Source organism: Trichomonas vaginalis, chromosome II, assembly GCF_026262505.1.
Source record: "Trichomonas vaginalis G3 chromosome II, whole genome shotgun sequence".
NCBI classification, from domain to species: Eukaryota; Parabasalia; order Trichomonadida; family Trichomonadidae; genus Trichomonas; species Trichomonas vaginalis.
In genome coordinates this window covers 24,255,118-24,274,310 of record NC_067204.1, presented here as the reverse complement: position 1 = coordinate 24,274,310, position 19,193 = coordinate 24,255,118, and the positions used below count along the sequence as shown (strand labels likewise).

Here is a 19,193-nt window from a genome sequence, read left to right as displayed (position 1 = left end):
GTGTACTTACCACTTTCTGACATGCTATGAAAAATCAATATATCTCTATTTTAATAGAAGATAAGTATAGCAGCCATATTAGGTACGATATAGTGATTTATATTTACTTTCTCCTAGCCAGAAATATTTTGATATAGGGTGTCCAAAGGTGCGTTTAGCACAGCGCTCTATATGAGACTATTAAAGGAGATATATGCTGATTATAAATATATAATAAAAAATATGAATATATGTATATGATGAGTATGTTGTATTTTGGCGCCATGCCGGGATATAAAATGAATTTTGAGACAAGAGGTGTTTCGCGGGAAATTTTGGCGGATTTTTTTCATTTTTTAATGAATCATAAAGAAAACATCCTCGCTCTTGCAAAAAAAATGCAAAGACTGTAAAAAAATCTACGAGAACATTGGTAAAATGCTTCGGTATGGATGCTCCTAGCTATTCCACTGTAACGTATCATGTTAGGATGTATCACTTCGTGAACAAAAAGACGCCCATCATAAAAATTGACAAAAAATCGCCGGATCAAAGAAAAATCAAAGCAATTCTTCAAGCGCTAGATGAAGACCCAAGAGCATCACTCAGAGGATAGAGGAGATGACAAAGATACCACGTACAACAGTCAGTTATTATCTGCACAATTATTTGAACTACAAACTAGCGTATACACGTTGGGTTCCGCACAACCTTAATTCAGTTCAAAAAAATCTAGAGTCCAATCTTCGAAAGAGCTCCTCTCTATATTGGGTGCGTATCAATCCAAGAAGTTTCGCTTTTTAGTAACAGGGGACGAGTCTTGTTTCAATATGCAACAGAAGCCAAAATCATGTGGATCCCGAAGGATGAAAATCCGCAAACATTCCCGAAGAAAAAAATTGACACACCAATGATGATGTGTCGGTTTTTTGGGGCGTGAATGGCATCATCGCAATTGATATTCTTCAAAAACCTAATACGATGAATGCTCAGTATCTAATTGACAATGTTCTTACTAAAATTATCAATTCTGATGAGTTTGAGAAATCCAAACAACAAAAACAAAAGTTTGCAATTCATTTTGATAATTCAAGAGTTCACAAAAGTCATAAGGTAATGAATTACTTGTGGAAAACAATGTCAAAGTTGTTCCAAAACCAATTTATTCACCTGATATTGCACCCTCTGACTTTTATTTATTCGGCACGCTAAAAAAGAGAGCTGAAGGACGCGAATTCGCGAGTCCAGATGATCTTGAAAATTTTGTAAGAGAGCAATTTGAGCAATTTTCTCATGATGATTTAAAGCGTGTCTTTCAAGCCTGGATCGATCGCTGCGAACGCGTGATTGAATCCAATGGTGATTATATTTAAATAAACTTTATATATATGTAACTTGTTTATTTCTATTTGCAGTATTCAGGTTTGTGCTAAACACACCTTTGGACACCCTATAGAAAGCCTGTGTGTTAAAAAAATGGAGAGAATGTCAGAAAGTGGTAAGTGACCATTAATTAAAGATAGTTCCACAAATTCAAAACGATTGATGTATATATAGGCGATATGCTGAAGAAAACAGTAAGGATATTCTGGAGATATATTATAGGTGTTTCAAAATCTCGGGTTCAAGTCTTCAGAAAAATTTTGAGTATGATTATAGATTTACCACAAAACACGAGATTTTGCGAATTGTATATTATTAGACTACCTTTTATAAATTCATCAACAGTATATTTACATATCGCAATGTGTAACTTCTTATTAGGCTTCTCAGACGGCAAGAAACAATGACATATAGATCCCAGATATTTGAGAGTGAATCAACAAATAGAGAGAGAGAGAGAATAAAAGCATTTCTTCTTTCAAATATCATTGAGCCATTAGTCACTATGTGTGTTGGTAGATCCTGAACATAAATAATGTGTCATGATACTCCTGTAGAATGTTAAAGCCAGACTGAGATATTTTCATTCACATGACGTATTTATTGAAGTGATGGAAATCGTAATCATTATATTAGATGCTTCATGGATTCCTGACACCATATATATTAATAGAACTTGTGATAAATATAAGAATTAGATGCTTCATGAAATTACAAGATACACCTTTATTAGTCAAAAAGATATTATAATTTGACAAAAAGAATCCATGAAGCATCTAAACTTGTACAAGCATATAAAAAGTATTAGATCTTTATTAGTCAAAAAGATATTATAATTTGACAAAAAGAATTCGATTTTATGATATTTAAATAATGCATTTTGAATGAACAACTCGACTATGTGAAACTCATTTAGTAGATTTGTTGATTTCACGAAGATTTAAGAAAATTATAAAAAATTAATTCATAAAAAATTGTATTTTTATATGTAAGTTTACATTAAACAGAATGCCATTCACAAATTGTATACTACTGTTTGGTGTCGAGCAATTTGACAATCTCAGATTCTAAAGTGTTTAATTGATTTGTAGAAAGTAATTGAACAAGCTCAACTGATGCATTCAAAAATGCTATTTGAACTGTGGCATTCGATTGGTGATTAGCTGGTGATAAATTTAATAATCTCGGCTTGGATTTTTTGACTGGTTCTGAGGCCTTAGCTTTAGGTCTTTGTTCTGGTGTAATATCTTCTTCATCAAGCTTGATAACTTGAGGTAAAGTTCTGATGATATAATCGCGGTAACCTTCTACGCTTGCAACTGGATTATCTGAAAACCAAAGTACTCTGAGTTGAGATAATCCCTTCAAGTAGTCGAATTCTGATAAATTGGCAACATGATTTCTCCTTAGAAAAATTTCTTTGAGATTTGGGCATGAAGCAAATGGCTGTAACGATGAAATTTTATTAGCTGATAAAGATACGGATTCTAAGTTGGGCATTTTAGAAACGATACTAACATCTTGAATATCTGCGCCCCAAAAAGTGATGCTCTTAACCTCACTAAGACTAGAAGCTTTGGATTTTTCTAAAACTGCTTGCTCTGTTAATGCGTTTCCACTGTGCATCTAATTAACGAAAAATTAATTTGTAAACCTTTCAAATTTGATGCAAAATGCATTTGACATGTAAAAAAAAAACATTTCAACATATAAAGTTATCTAATACATCTATGGATAGGGGATGGTAAGCTAATAGATGGGATAATGGAAGGTTCGAAGCAACAGCTTTTTCATAAAATATCAATGAAAAGAAGAAAGAATCAGAGGTAATTCCCATCACTTATTGAATAAGATGTCCGTTAATATCAACAAAATTAAAAATGATTACCAGTTCAATCTTCTCAAGAATTCAAATCAAAGCATCTTTTGATGAAAATACCATTTCTCAGGTTTTTATTCAAATCATAAATGTCATAACTATAAGACTTCATGAATGAATTATACTCTTCTTAAAGGTTATAGGTAAATGCCGTATTATTTTAGATCAAATTTAAAAAATTTAACCGTCGAGCTAATTTTAATACAGATTCGTTTTGTGTTTGTATTTTCTGATTCATAAGAATAATTAAAATATAAATCTGAAAACAAGCTGGTTGTTTGAGAAGTTTACGATTTTTGACATATCGCAATGGTTTTGATAAAAGATATCAAAGTTTTTGAAGAAAAGGCCAAAGAAATGATCCAAACCGACCCAAAGAAAACACGCCTTACAACCAAGTATAAAAAAGATTCACATGTTTTTGTTATGAAAATTTTCAATGGAAAAGACGCTTATAAGATCGATATAGAGACTGAAAATGACTTCAAAGAATCGCAAAGAATTATTGCCTCCTTATTACACTTAATGACAAACGAAAAATTGTTGTAATAACGTTTAGCCATATTGATTGCTTTAATAATCTTGGATATGAATAAAAATAGAGTGAGCTCAAGATAATCGAAAGGTTGGTCACGCTATCGGAGTGTTGTTTTTACCAAAGATTTTTTAAGTCTGATTTACCATAATTTGATGAATGTATGATAACTAAAGTTATTCATTTTTATTTCTTAGGGCACCCAAATATCTTCATCATATATTATATTTCTAAAATTTATAATTTTTCATCATCTTTCACATCTTCATTCTTTCTCTCTTCTTCTGTTTTACATATGGATAGATTCCAAAAATACCAGTCAAATTTGGCATGAAATCGTATAAGAAAGTATTTTCTCAATAAACTATAATATTACGAGATTTTGTGTTTATTAGCTCTCAAAACCTAGCAAAAATCGAAAAAAAGAAGATATCATATCAAGAAGGGTTTAACCTATTACAACTTTCCATAATTATCTTTTTCATTGATATTTATACCATGTGAAAGAAAATCTTTGACTATTTTTTTATAATATAGGGTGTCCAAAGGTGTGTTTAGCACAAACCTGAATACTGCAAATAGAAATAAACAAGTTACATATATATAAAGTTTATTTAAATATAATCACCATTGGATTCAATCACGCGTTCGCAGCGATCGATCCAGGCTTGAAAGACACGCTTTAAATCATCATGAGAAAATTGCTCAAATTGCTCTCTTACAAAATTTTCAAGATCATCTGGACTCGCGAATTCGCGTCCTTCAGCTCTCTTTTTTAGCGTGCCGAATAAATAAAAGTCAGAGGGTGCAATATCAGGTGAATAAATTGGTTTTGGAACAACTTTGACATTGTTTTCCACCAAGTAATTCATTACCTTATGACTTTTGTGAACTCTTGAATTATCAAAATGAATTGCAAACTTTTGTTTTGTTGTTTGGATTTCTCAAACTCATCAGAATTGATAATTTTAGTAAGAACATTGTCAATTAGATACTGAGCATTCATCGTATTAGGTTTTTGAAGAATATCAATTGCGATGATGCCATTCACGCCCCAAAAAACCGACAACATCATCATTGGTGTGTCAATTTTTTTCTTCGGAATGTTTGCGGATTTTCATCCTTCGGGATCCACATGATTTGGCTTCTGTTGCATATTGAAACCAAGACTCGTCCCCTGTTACTAAAAAGCGAAACTTCTTGGATTGATACGCACCCAATATAGAGAGGAGCTCTTTCGAAGATTGGACTCTAGATTTTTTTGAACTGAATTAAGGTTGTGCGGAACCCAACGTGTATACGCTAGTTTGTAGTTCAAATAATTGTGCAGATAATAACTGACTGTTGTACGTGGTATCTTTGTCATCTCCTCTATCCTTCTGAGTGATGCTCTTGGGTCTTCATCTAGCGCTTGAAGAATTGCTTTGATTTTTCTTTGATCCGGCGATTTTTTGTCAATTTTTATGATGGGCGTCTTTTTGTTCACGAAGTGATACATCCTAACATGATACGTTACAGTGGAATAGCTAGGAGCATCCATACCGAAGCATTTTACCAATGTCTCGTAGATTTTTTACAGTCTTTGCATTTTTTTGCAAGAGCGAGGATGTTTTCTTTATGATTCATTAAAAAAATGAAAAAAATCCCGCCAAAATTTCCCGCGAAACCACCTCTTGTCTCAAAATTCATTTTATATCCCGGCATGGCGCCAAAATACAACATACTCATCATATACATATATTCATATTTTTTATTATATATTTATAATCAGCATATATCTCCTTTAATAGTCTCATATAGAGCGCTGTGCTAAACGCACCTTTGGACACCCTATATCAATTTACTGCAATATGATGAGCAGTTTCTTAATCTTTATCTTTATCATTGATATTTATACAATGTGAAATAAGAAGTTCGGCTATTTCTTTCCAACCATAAAATGTTGCATAATAAAGAGCGGTTTTCCCATTTTTATCTTTTTCATTGATATTTGCACCATGTGAAATAAGAAGTTCGGCTGTTTCTTTCCAATTATAACATGTTGCATAATGAAGAGCAGTTTTTCCATGTTTATCTTTTTCATTGATATTTGCACCATGTGAAATAAGTAGTTCGGCTGCTTCTTTACCACTGTAGCATGCTGCATAATGAAGAGCGGTTTGTCCATCATTATCTTTTTCATTGATATTTGCACCGTGTGAAATAAGAAGTTCGGCTGTTTCTTTACTATAATTTTTTGCTACAATATGAAGAGCTATTTTCCCATTTTTATCTTTTTCATTGATATTTGCACCATGTGAAAGAAGAAGTTCAATAAATCTTCACAATTCTTTTTTGCTGCAATATGAAGAGCAGTTTTTCCCTTTTTATCTTTCATTGATAGTTAGACCATGAGAAATAAGAAATTCAGCTGTTTCTTTGCTATTACTTTTTGCTGCACAATGAAGAGCGGTTTCTCCATTTTTACTTTTTTCATTGATATTTGCACCAAGTGAAATTAGAAGTTCGGTTGTTTCTTTCCTATTATAACTTGCTGCATCATTAAGTGCAGTTTGCCCGAAAATATCTTTTTCATTGATATTTGCATCGTGCGCTAGAAGAAGTTTGGCTGTTTCTTTGTTATTACTTTTTGCGGCATAATGAAGAGCAGTTTTTCCGTGCATATCTTTTTCATTGATATTTGCACCATGTGAAATAAGTAGTTCGGCTGCTTCTTTACCACTGTAGCATGCTGCATAATGAAGAGCGGTTTGTCCATCATTATCTTTTTCATTGATATTTGCACCGTGTGAAATAAGAAGTTCGGCTGTTTCTTTACTATAATTTTTTGCTACAATATGAAGAGCTATTTTCCCATTTTTATCTTTTTCATTGATATTTGCACCATGTGAAAGAAGAAGTTCAATAAAATCTTCACAATTCTTTTTTGCTGCAATATGAAGAGCAGTTTTTCCCTTTTTATCTTTTTCATTGATAGTTAGACCATGAGAAATAAGAAATTCAGCTGTTTCTTTGCTATTACTTTTTGCTGCACAATGAAGAGCGGTTTCTCCATTTTTACTTTTTTCATTGATATTTGCACCAAGTGAAATTAGAAGTTCGGTTGTTTCTTTCCTATTATAACTTGCTGCATCATTAAGTGCAGTTTGCCCGAAAATATCTTTTTCATTGATATTTGCATCGTGCGCTAGAAGAAGTTTGGCTGTTTCTTTGTTATTACTTTTTGCGGCATAATGAAGAGCAGTTTTTCCGTGCATATCTTTTTCATTGATATTTGCACCATGTGAAATAAGAAGTTCGGCTGTTTCTTTGCCATTAGATAATGCTGCATAATCAAGAGTAGTTTCTCCAGCATTAGTTTTTTCATTGATATTTGCACCATGTGAAATAAGAAGTTCGGCAATTTCTTTACAATTATGAAATACTGCAGTATGAAGAGCGGTTTTTCCATTAGTAGTTTTTTCATTGATATTTGCACCATATGATATAAGAAGTTCGGCAGTTTCTTTGCTATTATAACATGCGGCATTATAAAGTGCGGTTTGCCCAAAAACATCTTTTTCATTGATATTTGCACCGTGTGAAATAAGAAGTTCGGCTATTTCTTTACTATTATTTTTTGCTGCAATATGAAGAGCGGTTTCTCCGGGAAAAACTTTTCTATTAATATCTGCACCAATTGAAAGGATATTTTCGCATAAGGATGGAATTTCAAAATATGTTGAATAAACAAAACATTCGTTAATTTTGCTTGCTTGATCTAAGCAAACTAAAAAGGATTCAAGATTTTTATACTTTGTGCAAAATTCTAAATTGATCTCTATATTATATTCATTCATCAAGAATGTAACAAAATCAATGTTGTGTGAAATAATTGCAAATCTCATGCATTCATAATTTGGTTTGTGATATTTCAAACATTCATTCATGATCTCTTGATTTCCTCCTAAAAATGATAATTCTAGACATCTTTGAGTTATTTCTGAGTGAAATTCCGTTCTTAGGAACTTGAAACAATGAACTGCCCCATAGTAACAACATAATTTAAGTAATGAATAATTTTCATTAATATTAGAGAATAAACTGCTTCTCAGTTGTTGATTCTCATCAAATCCTTTTCTTTCTGTGTATGATATAAATAGCTCTTTGTTATTATCCATTATTGCTTTGTAAATTGTATCTTCCGAAAGTATATCAAGATTTTCTGATTTAATTGTTTCAAAATTATCAGACTTATCTAATTTAATTCCATATTCTTTATAAAAGAGGAAGTTAGATTTATATGGTATGTTTGTAACTTCTTTGACGTGATAATCATCAGATATGAGTTTAGAAAGTTTCAAATATGACTTTGCATAACGGTTATTATACGGAATGATATTTAAAATGTCTCTTATAATAGCTTGTGGGTGATATATATTTGATTCAATCAAATTTGCTTTGATCATTTTGTAAATAAAGTTTAATTCTTCTTCATTTTTCGTTTTTAACTGATACAACGCATTATATGAATCAATATGATATGAAAAATATCTCTCAATTCACTGTGTTTATGTGTTTTATTGACTTGTTCAGACATGAAAAAATTTTAACGGTATTGTCAATTTTTTTTTTAAAAAGTTCACCCTGGAGTAAAAGATCTTGCTTTATTGAGGGATCAAGCAAGTCTTCTACCTTGAGACAGTGCCGAATGAAATGTATACAGAGCAATTAATAATATTCAGCGAGAAAATAATTCATCAAACTTTCTGATTACTATAATATACAACAATTAAATCTAATATTTTAAAATCAAGAAATATTGCAATCAGAGATAGAACCAGGCATTACATAAACATACATGACTTCAAAAGCATATCTTAGATTTATCTAAAATTCGGCTCATTGTTAATTCAATACAACCGGCGACTGATTACAGCAAAGGCTAAAAAATTATGTTCTCTATTCCTTTTGTCTCCTCAGCAATATCATTCAGTATCAAATTAGAAATGTTAACTCGTTTGTTCTGATGCAACTGATATGGAGAGATTACATACTAAAGGTGATTGCATTAGATGAATTACCATAATTCCCTAGTTTAATCAAATAATAATATATCTTTATTGTTTTTCACCAAATAAATTATATAATGTTTTTTGAATTTATTTATATTTATTAAGTAATAAATTCATTTGATTTTTATCCAAAAATATTTTATTTTTGATGATAATTGAATAAAAATCCTATTTCTTATAACTCTCAAAGTTGTTTGTTAGTAAAATAATAAATATAAGCTAAAATTATTTAGTAATTAATGGCGACGATAGGGCGGTTATGGTCGGGCCTTTCGATGTCCGGCAAAGCTCAGGCTGCTGCAAAGACTCTCGCCCAAGGTCAGAAGAAGGAGGTCACAAAGACACGTAACTTCACAAAGTTCGGCAAGAATGCTGCTCAGGTTGTTCCAAAGCGCCCAGCATTCGAGCATAAGGCTGTTAAGCCAGTTTCTCTTAAGCGCAATGATTACAAGATCATCCGCGGCCCAGTTACATCTGATAAGTCTACAGTCAAGATTGAAAACGAGAACACAATGACATTTTGGGTTGATATCAAGGCTACAAAGACAGAGATCGCTGCTGCCTTCAACCGCCTTTACAAGGTTAAGCCAGTTAAGGTTTGCACTGTTATCACATCCAAGTTTGTCAAGAAAGCCTACATCCGCCTTCCAGCTAATGTTGAGGCTATGAACATTGCTACCGAAATCGGATTCGCATAAACATTTATGCAGTATGCATCTTTTATTATACAAATTGCCTACTATTTTTTATACTAAATTGGTTGAAATAAAAATTATCAGTTCGTATAAGAGATCTAACAAAATGTTTTTATGTAACACTTGGTTTCGAAAAAAATTGACGATTTAGTTATAGTTTAAGCGATTGAATCAGCTAAGAAAAATCTTTCGATAAATATCTTTTCTTGTAATATATTTATTAGTTGGAATCCAAGTTAATATTATCCTACCCTCAAATGATGGTTTCTATTGTGAACCAACTTAACAATAAAAACTTTATATTTTTTAAACTCTAAAAAGAAGTCCAAAGTAATATATAATTTACTTCAACAATGATATGGTTATATCTTAATTCATCATGATCATACTTAAAATCATGTAAATTGCAATACAATCGACATCAAAAATGAAATAATGGTTTTGGATCAAATATTTGATGTGAAGATGTATCCTTATCGAAAATCTAGGTAAATACTATCCGAAATGATGTACGGTGCGATTGGTAATTTGAATACGATAACATAATAAAGGGAAAATGTCAAGATTTGAGAGACATAATTTAACTATTCGATTTACAGTGTTACATATTAAGTTCTGTCAAAATGTAAGCTATTGAATTTTTTGAGAGGGAAATAATCATCGAGGAAGTAAAAAGTGACGCTTTAGGAAATATTATTAGAAATATGATAAGAAATATATTTGTGTAATAAACAGAAATTCATCAAAAGTGACAGCTCTCAATTTTTTGACATTTGTAAATTCTAAATTGAATGAGAAAAATGAAATAATACTAAGCATAATACAATATTCTAGATTTAATTATAATTAGGAAAAAGCTAGTTTTGAGAGTACTTTTCATAGGCATATAGAATGAAATCTTCTGAAAAATAATATCACATAAACTCATATTATTTTCTAATATATAACTATTTTATATAAAAATCAAATTCAAAGATCTTAAAAGCGAAGGATAAACCTCAAAATTTACGAATATAATGAGTGGGAATATAATGCTTATCTATCATAAAACCATATGAAATATCAATTTTTGCTTTACGCCTAATTTTTGACGACAATTAGCAAAAAATGTTAAATGTTAACACTCAGTCCATTTGAATATGAAAAATAAAATTGGCTTTGATTAAATGTTTTTATTTATCATGCAATTCTTCTTGCGACCAAAGATTTGAATAAAAGTTCAAAAAATAAGATAGCTTAAAAAATAATATACGGTAGTGTTTACTAATAGATGAATAGTATATAAATTCTATTAAAATGGATTTGATCCAAAAAAATATATAAAATTTGATCATAAATAAAATCGTTTTAAATTACTTCTTCATTTAAATTATAACAATTATTTTTTTTTATATTTTTTGGATCAAATCCATTTTAATAGAATTTATATACTATTCATCTATTAGTAAACACTACCGTATATTATTTTTAAGCTATCTTATTTTTTGAACTTTTATTCAAATCTTTGGTCGCAAGAAGAATTGCATGATAAATAAAAACATTTAATCAAAGCCAATTTTATTTTTCATATTCAAATGGACTGAGTGTTAACATTTAACATTTTTTGCTAATTGTCGTCAAAAATTAGGCGTAAAGCAAAAATTGATATTTCATATGGTTTTATGATAGATAAGCATTATATTCCCACTCATTATATTCGTAAATTTTGAGGTTTATCCTTCGCTTTTAAGATCATTGAATTTGATTTTTATATAAAATAGTTATATATTAGAAAATAATATGAGTTTATGTGATATTATTTTTCAGAAGATTTTGTGTTCTTCTTCAAAATTTTATTTTTTTATTAAAAAGAATCTTTACAAAATATACATTTACTTTAATTAATATTTAAAAACGTGCTCTATCAAAAGTTCCAAAAATTCAATATTTTAGCTTTTCTGAGGTGTCACTTTTGATGAATTTCTGTTTACAACAAACAAATATAAAGTTCTTCCATTTTTGAGAAGAGTTTTGAATTCAAGAGCCGAAAATTAATAGAGAAAATTGAGTAGAAGCATGATCTCTATATGAAAATAAAACAAAATCTAAAATATGCATTTTCCAACAACTGCAATAAAATGTATTGTTGGGGCATTTTCTTAGGAGAGGGTAAATTTGAATACCATTCAAAAGTAAAAATTCACAATTTGTTCGATTTGGACATATAATCTATTATTATATATAATGTAATTAAGAAAAAAATAAAATGACCTGCATATATTAATTATTTAGATTGCAAGATTCAAAAAAGCTATTAAAATTAGAGACTAAATAAATAGCGAATTGATTCATATGGATTTATGTAATTGTGAACATTAAAAGAGTTTATTTATTGATCTAATAAAAAAAGATAAAATATTAATGAGAAAATTGAAAGAATAGAGTGTCCCATTCACTCGTGTTGGTCGCAATGTATCATTCTGGGAGACATTGCCTCTGCATGTCTCCCACAATGGCACAATGTTCCTTGGAGAAAGACCTGGAAGGGGGTCCTTTCTCAAGGTCAGGGCCCCCTTCTAGTCTTTCTGGTCCTGGAAGGAGCGCTTCTGACTGGTCTGTGCGCTGCTTCCAGGAAGAACATGAGATTGCGCCAATAAGCTCCTATCAACAAATTTTGACTAAAAATATAAAGTATCCTTTTGTGATTTAACGAATAGCTCAATTTTAAAATAGATTTGATTCTAATAATAAATTGAATGAGTTTCGCTTACGTTTAAAATTTAATGATTTATATGATTTTTTCGTTCACAGAAGAGTCATTGATATCCAATATCAAAAAAAAACAGCAAAGACACACCATAATAAATGATATTGAAGCTAAATATTACATATTTCAACATATCTAAAAAATTATTATAAGATTAGATCTCATGCAATGCCGAGCAGTTTCCTAAAGCATAATTACTTATTTATACAGAATCAATTATATAATATTCACATTGCAAATTATATACATTCTCACGAAGCAACATGAAATAGACTGTCCGAATTTGAATTCAAATAGAGATCTACTTCAAAAGGATTTCTTACAATATGTAATCTCGATGTTGATCACTGGAATACAAGGGATGCACGTAATTTACAAATTGTTGCAAAAATAGTAGTGCAACAAAAATTTTATTTTTAGCTTGTCACTTGATATATAACAATTGCAAAAACTCAATCAAAAATAGGATTTGAACAACTTTTTAAAATTGTGAGAAAAATTCTATCGGCACATTCTATTCAATTTTAAAGTATTTCTTTCATATTCCAATCGATTATTCAATATTTGCCAATCACAAATTTTAGTTCAAAATTCAAAAAATCCCTAATTTTAATTTCAGATGAAATCTCGCAAAAATAACATTGTTTTAACCATATAAATATATATTTTATATATTGTATAGTGATTTTTTAATATTTTTATGAGTAAAATCGAGAGTGAGGAAATGTGGACTACAAAAAACGATAGAAATGAATAGTTTACATGGGAATTCAATACTTACAAGTATTCAATGTCACTTTTGTGCTCGAGATTTTGACTCTAGTATATATCGTTTTAAGTAATATTAAATAATCATAATTCTAGCAATAAAAGTTATTAATAATGTTTGTTTTATTCTCTTTTCAAAATTGAGAGCTTAGAAATTCCTTGTGTATTGAAATTGATTTGATTTTAACGATGGAGATTGTGAGATTTTCTGAGGTTGTCAACTTATCAATTTAGTTTTGCAAACCAGAATTTCCAATCTCCATTATGCATAAGAAATAATATTTTTAAATAATTTTCCTGCAAAATTTAATTGTTAATTTTTTTTTCTTTTGCGATAAATTCCTGAATTCATAATTAGAGGCAAAATTAATGTAAATCCTCATATAAGCTATAATTCTATCACCCGTGAAAAAGAACTTGATCGACCACTTGCCACTATAATTGGTAAAAAAGGGGGTTGGCGTCCTAAGGCGTCCTAGTGTAAATTTCTCAAAATTGTGATATTTACATCACATTTTTGAGAGGTTTATGGGCGTCCTAAGGGAAAATTGAATAGCTAGGGCGTCCCGAATTTTCATTCTAAGATTTAAATATATTATATACTTAAGTATAATACAAGCAATATAAAAATTAAATTTTTATTATGTTAACTTATAAGAAAATTTTTTGAATTATCGTTGATTTATTGTAATCTTTCCAGGCTATACTTTTGAAATCAACTTTACCTGTCATACGCATTAATGTAGTAGATGTCCAGGTGTAGCTATTATATCCCAGCAACATTGGTATTTTATCATTGTAAGATATCAAAATGAAGCGTTTTTTCAGATATAATTTTTCGTAAATTTTTCAAAAATAAGATGGTAAAAAAGCCTCGACTTGCTCGAAAAATAACATTTTTTTACTTGTAAAAATAACCCTTTTACAGCATGGGCAGCTATTCAATCACTATTTCTTTTTCTAAAAGTATATTTTTCAAAAAAAATTAAGATCAAATTCGACAATTTCTTGATGAAAGCAAAAATATTACACATACTTCTAGATGCATGGGATAAAATATGCAATTATTCAATCAATTCGCATAATTTGAAAAAAAAATCTAAATTTGATAAAAATGTAGAAATTTTTTATTTTTAACTTGAGATTCGATTTTTTTTGATCCAATTTGTGATTTTTTTTGATCGGAATTTCAATCAATTTGTTGATCAAAAATTACCTCACAATGTTTGATCATAAGTGAAGTCATCTTCATGGGTATTTAGAAATTCCAAGAGAAATTGCTTATTTCTCGCAGATGTAATATCTGAGAAAATCGAATTTAAATATTCATAGAAACCCAAATCATTCTCCGGTTCGAATAATTCATCTGTTGCTTTTTCTGTTTTTTCTATGAATTTTAATAATTTGATTAATAAATCTTCATCAGGAAGAATTATTGCTGCATTTGTGATAAAATTCCATATTGAGGTAATATGGCAATAATTACATTTATAAAATGTAATTTTATCCAAAATTTTTTGGCAAATTCGCATAATAGCATTAATATTTGAAGCTGAGATTAAACCTGTGATTACTTCTGTAACTTTTGGAAAATCATCGCAATTTAATATCTCTTTATATTGAATTGAGAAATAAAAAAAATCAAATGGATTCATTTCTTCAATTTCAAGGAGATTGTAAAAATTGATAGAAGTGTTATTGCAACAAATTGTATTTGCAGCAAAAAATATCATTTGCTCGATTCCATTTTTGGAATAAATTTGCTGGAACAATGTTAAATTAAAACAGTTGCTTAATTTTTCTTCATTGTTTTCATAAAAAAGTAACAAGTTTGCAACTGAAATTTCAAAATTTTGATAATTGCCAGTTATTTCAGTAAATATATATATTTGCTTTTCTTCATCTAAAAATGGCAAATATTGATTTGCAATATTAACTAAAGTTTGGGATAAATTGTTCCAGTTTGATTTTACAATTTGTGAGCACATTATGTAATATGTAAATTTATCCGCTTTGTAGGAATTTAAAATTGTTTGTTGTTCTGTTTCAGTTAAATTACTGAATTTTTCAAGATTAATATTGTGATAAAAAATAGAATCCTTGAAACATTCTGATATCTTTTCAATGTTTAAAACGGATGCTAAAAAATGTAAAAGAACTTCATCAGTCACTGTGATTTTTTTGAAAAATTTATCCCAATTCAAGCATCCAATTGATCTTTCTGTCATTGTACTTATGCATTGATAAAGTTGATTTAATGAATCCGAAGAATAATCATTATGCTTGACTAGTTGAGTTAGTTGATACAGACTGTCGTCAGCCATTTTAAAAAAATGAATAAAATTGTATAGTAAATTATATTTGTGAAATTTGTGACGCTACATTCAATCTAAGACCAATATCTCAAAGAATTCCTCATTTAAGTATTACTTTTCATTGTTTTTTAAAAAATATCTTTGCTTATTTGTTCACTTTTTTGACATTTATTATATGCTTTTTATCATATTTCCGATGATATGAATATATATTCTATATAAGAATGACGCTACATTCAATCTAAGACCAATATCTCAAAGAATTCCTCATTTAAGTATTACTTTTCATTTTTGATTCAATTTTCGAACGGTTTTCGTAAATTTTGCATCATTTCATTTTTTAATGGGAAAATCATCTATATTTAATCAAAAAAGAGCAAACTTTACAGACGAAAATAAAATATTTATCAGGGAACAATCTGATAAATACCAAAAATCAACATCGAGAGATGAAAAAACGAATATAATCAAACAAGTTCTTCAATATTTTAATATTAAATACGCCGAAAATGAATCTAAAGCTGTCAGAAGATATTTTAGTTATATTGCAGTTAAAAATATTCCCGCAGTTACTGGAAAATATCCTGATACAATTGTTCGCAAAGATATGCTTTATTCGCATGATCATACAAATATTATTAATTCAAATAATATTGAACGTTACTACCGTTGCATCGATCATTCTTGTCAAGCACGTTATTTAGTTAAAATTGAGAACAGTTCAGTTTCCGAAGATTTACAAAAGGAACATATACCCGAATGCAGACAATTTAAAAAGTTACAAAATGAAAAAAATGATCTTCATAAATCAATGACTCTGACAGAAATATACAATAAGGCAATGGCAAAATTTTCTGAAGACAACGGCACTTTTCAGCAGATTAAAAAATTTATGACAGAACTTGCTGTTGGTACTGATGAAAACCCATTAATTAAAGATTCATTGGTCAGGGAAGTTTATAATAAGTCCAGAAAATTTTCTGTTGGAGAAAAAATTACAGACGATGAAATTGCTAATTTTTGTTTAATAAATGGCGAGCAGTTTTTCATTGGCCATGATTTTCAAGCAAATTGTGAGACGATGTTTTTTGGTTTTGAGAAGGCAATTCAATTTGCAAAAGAAGCCACAGATTTATTTTGCGATGGAACTTTTAAAATTACACCAAAACATTTTCAAAAAGGACAGATGCTAACAATTATGATTTGTGAACCTTCAACAAATCAATATCTACCACTTTTATTTATATTCATGAAAAACCGCACATTTGAATCTTATAAGAAGGCATTTGAATATATTTTTACTGTCAAGGGTATTCAATTTTCAAAGCTAATTCAAATTCATTGTGATTTTGAAAAGGGAATGATAGAGGCACTTCAACAAATTTTCCCTAAAGTCCGTATAATTGGATGCCTATTTCATTTCAAACAAGCTTTACACAGGAAACTTGTAGCACTTTATACAAAAAATTTCAATACTTTACAAAATTCTTTATTTAAGCTATATTCTATTACTCCATTCATGTCTCATGAAGAATTTGTACTTACAATGCATATAATTAATCAAAATAAAGTTGATTCGATCAAAGATTATATTGATTATTTCAACAAAGTTTGGTTGCCGCACTACAATTTAATATCTCAATATAATAATGCAACTGCAATATTCACTAATGATTGCCTCGAGAGTATGCATTCAGAATTTTCTTCGTTAAAACATCCAAACATTTATGAAGCTATTAAGAAGATATCTCAAATCCAATTAGATAAATATAACGCCATCAAAAATAACCAGAAGATCGAGCGCCATATAAAAACCGTTATCACTGATAGCTACAAAAATTATATTCTTGACTGCTTTCAAAAAGAACTTGAGAAAACAATTTTTTCTATCAAACAATACAACGTAAGTGATCTTTCTTTGGCTCAGAACGAGATTTCTCCATATGGTTCCATAGAATCGAGTTCATTGTTCGAAAATATTCCAGTTCATGATGCAGATATACTCAAATCGATCGATCTAACAGATAAAGATACAATGATCACTAAGTTTATTAATGAAAAAAGAGAAAAAATTATGGCATTATTTAATGAAACATTAAATCATCCAGATTTTAATTCATCCACTCCAATTCAAACTAATTTTGAGCAAGCCGATACAAATCAAGGTTCAGATGCTCCAATTCGCTCCGAAAATTCAAATATTGCAGACTCTTCAGATTTAGAACCAGAAAATCAAAACCATCCTTCTACAAATCAAATGTCTAGTAATCTAGAACATAAGCTGGACCTTCTTGATCATATTGAAAAACAATTATCGAAAATGCGCTCGTTATTGGGAATTCTTCCTACTACAAATGCTATTGTTGGGCCGTCAAAACAAGTTTCAGTGAGTAGGGGTAATTTTAGCTAAAAGTGACACACCTGTAAAAACTGACACACCCGTGAAGGGTGTGATTACCGATCGGTAATTTCGACAGTTTAGAATTTAAAATTTTTTATGGAACTGTTGCGAGTTTCATAAAGAATTTAAGGAATATAAGCAAAGATTTGAATCAAAATCTTAGACCTAAGCCGATCGCTTCGCTCGCGGCTTCCGCGAATTACAGATCAGCAAAGATTTGAATCAAAATCTTCGAACTAAGCCGATCGCTTCGCTCGCGGCTTTCTTTATTATTTTAAATTTGCATATTTGCATCAAAAGTTCATAAGGTAAAAAATTTCGTTTATATTATTGCAAAATAAAATCTTCATTATCAAAATAATATTAAATAATAATATAATATAATTTATAAACAACTATTATTTAATAAAGTTTAATTGCCAAGGTTCATCTAATTTTTTGATTTTTAATGTTTTATGAATTTTATTTATCATGTATATATCTAATGAAGATTATATATGTAGAAGATAAGTACCTTAATATGTACGTAAATTTTAATGAAATTTATACAACATTATAAAAATTTATGAATAAAAACTTGATATAAAATAACATTTTTATTTTTACTAAGAAAAAAAAAGGTTTTTGATAATAAATTTATTTTATTTCGAAAAAGTAGCAATAATCGTAAAAGGGTATTGATAGGCTTGCTAAAGTAACTAATTTTAGCTGTCAAATACTTTTGTATTTTGAAGTAAATTAGTATAAATTTGTTTTTACTTTTATTTCGAAAAAGTAACAATAATCGTAAAAGGGTATTGATAGGCTTGCTAAAGTAACTAATTTTAGCTGTCAAATACTTTTGTATTTTGAAGTAAATTAGTATAAATTTGTTTTTACTTTTATTTCGAAAAAGTAACAATAATCGTAAAAGGGTATTGATAGGCTTGCTAAAGTAACTAATTTTAGCTGTCAAATACTTTTGTATTTTGAAGTAAATTAGTATAAATTTGATATTATTTTAACTCCCTTTGAAAACCTCAATTTTCCATACAGAGGGAACGGGAATAGCATCCAATATTCCCTGAGAATGGTTGCGCATTCTCAGTTCCCTCTATATTTCGAACGAAGCTCTCATCGGTCTTTTTTTTAATACTAAACGTTTTTTTCCCCTGTCACTTTTAGCTAAAATTTGGGTTTGCCCTTTGTTCATCTTCTAAATACAATTTATTTTTTCTTAGATATAATTCTATTCATTCAATTCGATCGTCATTTTTCAGTACATGATCGTAATTTTCAATTAGTGATCGCGATTTTACTTCAGAATTTGTTCGCAAGATTGCTTATCAAAATTATATCTCTATTCTCTCATTTCTGTTTAGTCAATATCATTACACTCCTATTGTCTAATAACATGCTATTAATTTTCTTAAAATTAAAAAAAAATATCAACTTTTAA

At 29.4% G+C, this 19,193-nt stretch overlaps 3 protein-coding genes and 3 pseudogenes across 6 annotated transcripts, besides 10 other annotated features; 2 read left to right on the top strand and 4 right to left on the bottom strand.

The window, feature by feature from the left end:
* Positions 1 to 26: part of a mobile genetic element that runs on past the window's edge.
* Positions 27 to 134: 108 nt separating this feature from the next.
* Positions 135 to 1,432: a mobile genetic element.
* On the top strand, positions 231 to 1,352 carry TVAGG3_0601410 (annotated as a pseudogene). Its single transcript has one exon. A coding segment is annotated over exon 1 (1,122 nt).
* A 28-nt stretch (positions 1,433 to 1,460) lies between the features above and the next one.
* Positions 1,461 to 1,492: a mobile genetic element.
* An 829-nt stretch (positions 1,493 to 2,321) lies between these two features.
* Positions 2,322 to 3,011, bottom strand: TVAGG3_0601380 (uncharacterized protein; the record flags this gene model as incomplete). The annotated part of the gene is made up of 1 exon (XM_001580690.1): positions 2,392 to 2,988. One exon carries the CDS (start codon positions 2,986 to 2,988, stop codon positions 2,392 to 2,394), a length of 597 nt encoding a protein of 198 aa, XP_001580740.1.
* Positions 3,012 to 4,310: 1,299 nt separating this feature from the next.
* Positions 4,311 to 5,609: a mobile genetic element.
* Positions 4,391 to 5,513, bottom strand: TVAGG3_0601370 (annotated as a pseudogene). The gene has a single exon. A coding segment is annotated over exon 1 (1,123 nt).
* Positions 5,610 to 5,641: 32 nt separating the features above from the next.
* TVAGG3_0601350 lies at positions 5,642 to 8,868 on the bottom strand (annotated as a pseudogene). The gene has a single exon: positions 5,642 to 8,224. A coding segment is annotated over exon 1 (2,583 nt).
* Positions 8,869 to 9,081: 213 nt separating this feature from the next.
* On the top strand, positions 9,082 to 9,646 carry TVAGG3_0601340 (rRNA binding; the record flags this gene model as incomplete). Its single annotated transcript, XM_001580692.2, has 1 exon — positions 9,106 to 9,528. The coding sequence occupies one exon, from the start codon at positions 9,106 to 9,108 to the stop codon at positions 9,526 to 9,528; it is 423 nt and encodes a 140-aa protein (XP_001580742.1).
* A 478-nt stretch (positions 9,647 to 10,124) lies between these two features.
* Positions 10,125 to 10,165: a mobile genetic element.
* Positions 10,166 to 10,250: 85 nt separating this feature from the next.
* Positions 10,251 to 10,287: a mobile genetic element.
* Positions 10,288 to 11,461: 1,174 nt separating this feature from the next.
* Positions 11,462 to 11,499: a mobile genetic element.
* Positions 11,500 to 13,491: 1,992 nt separating this feature from the next.
* Positions 13,492 to 17,748: a mobile genetic element.
* TVAGG3_0601300 (histidine kinase family) lies at positions 14,257 to 15,363 on the bottom strand (the record flags this gene model as incomplete). The annotated part of the gene is made up of 1 exon (XM_001580693.2): positions 14,257 to 15,363. One exon carries the CDS (start codon positions 15,361 to 15,363, stop codon positions 14,257 to 14,259), a length of 1,107 nt encoding a protein of 368 aa, XP_001580743.2.
* Positions 17,743 to 18,937: a mobile genetic element.
* Positions 18,938 to 19,193: part of a mobile genetic element that runs on past the window's edge.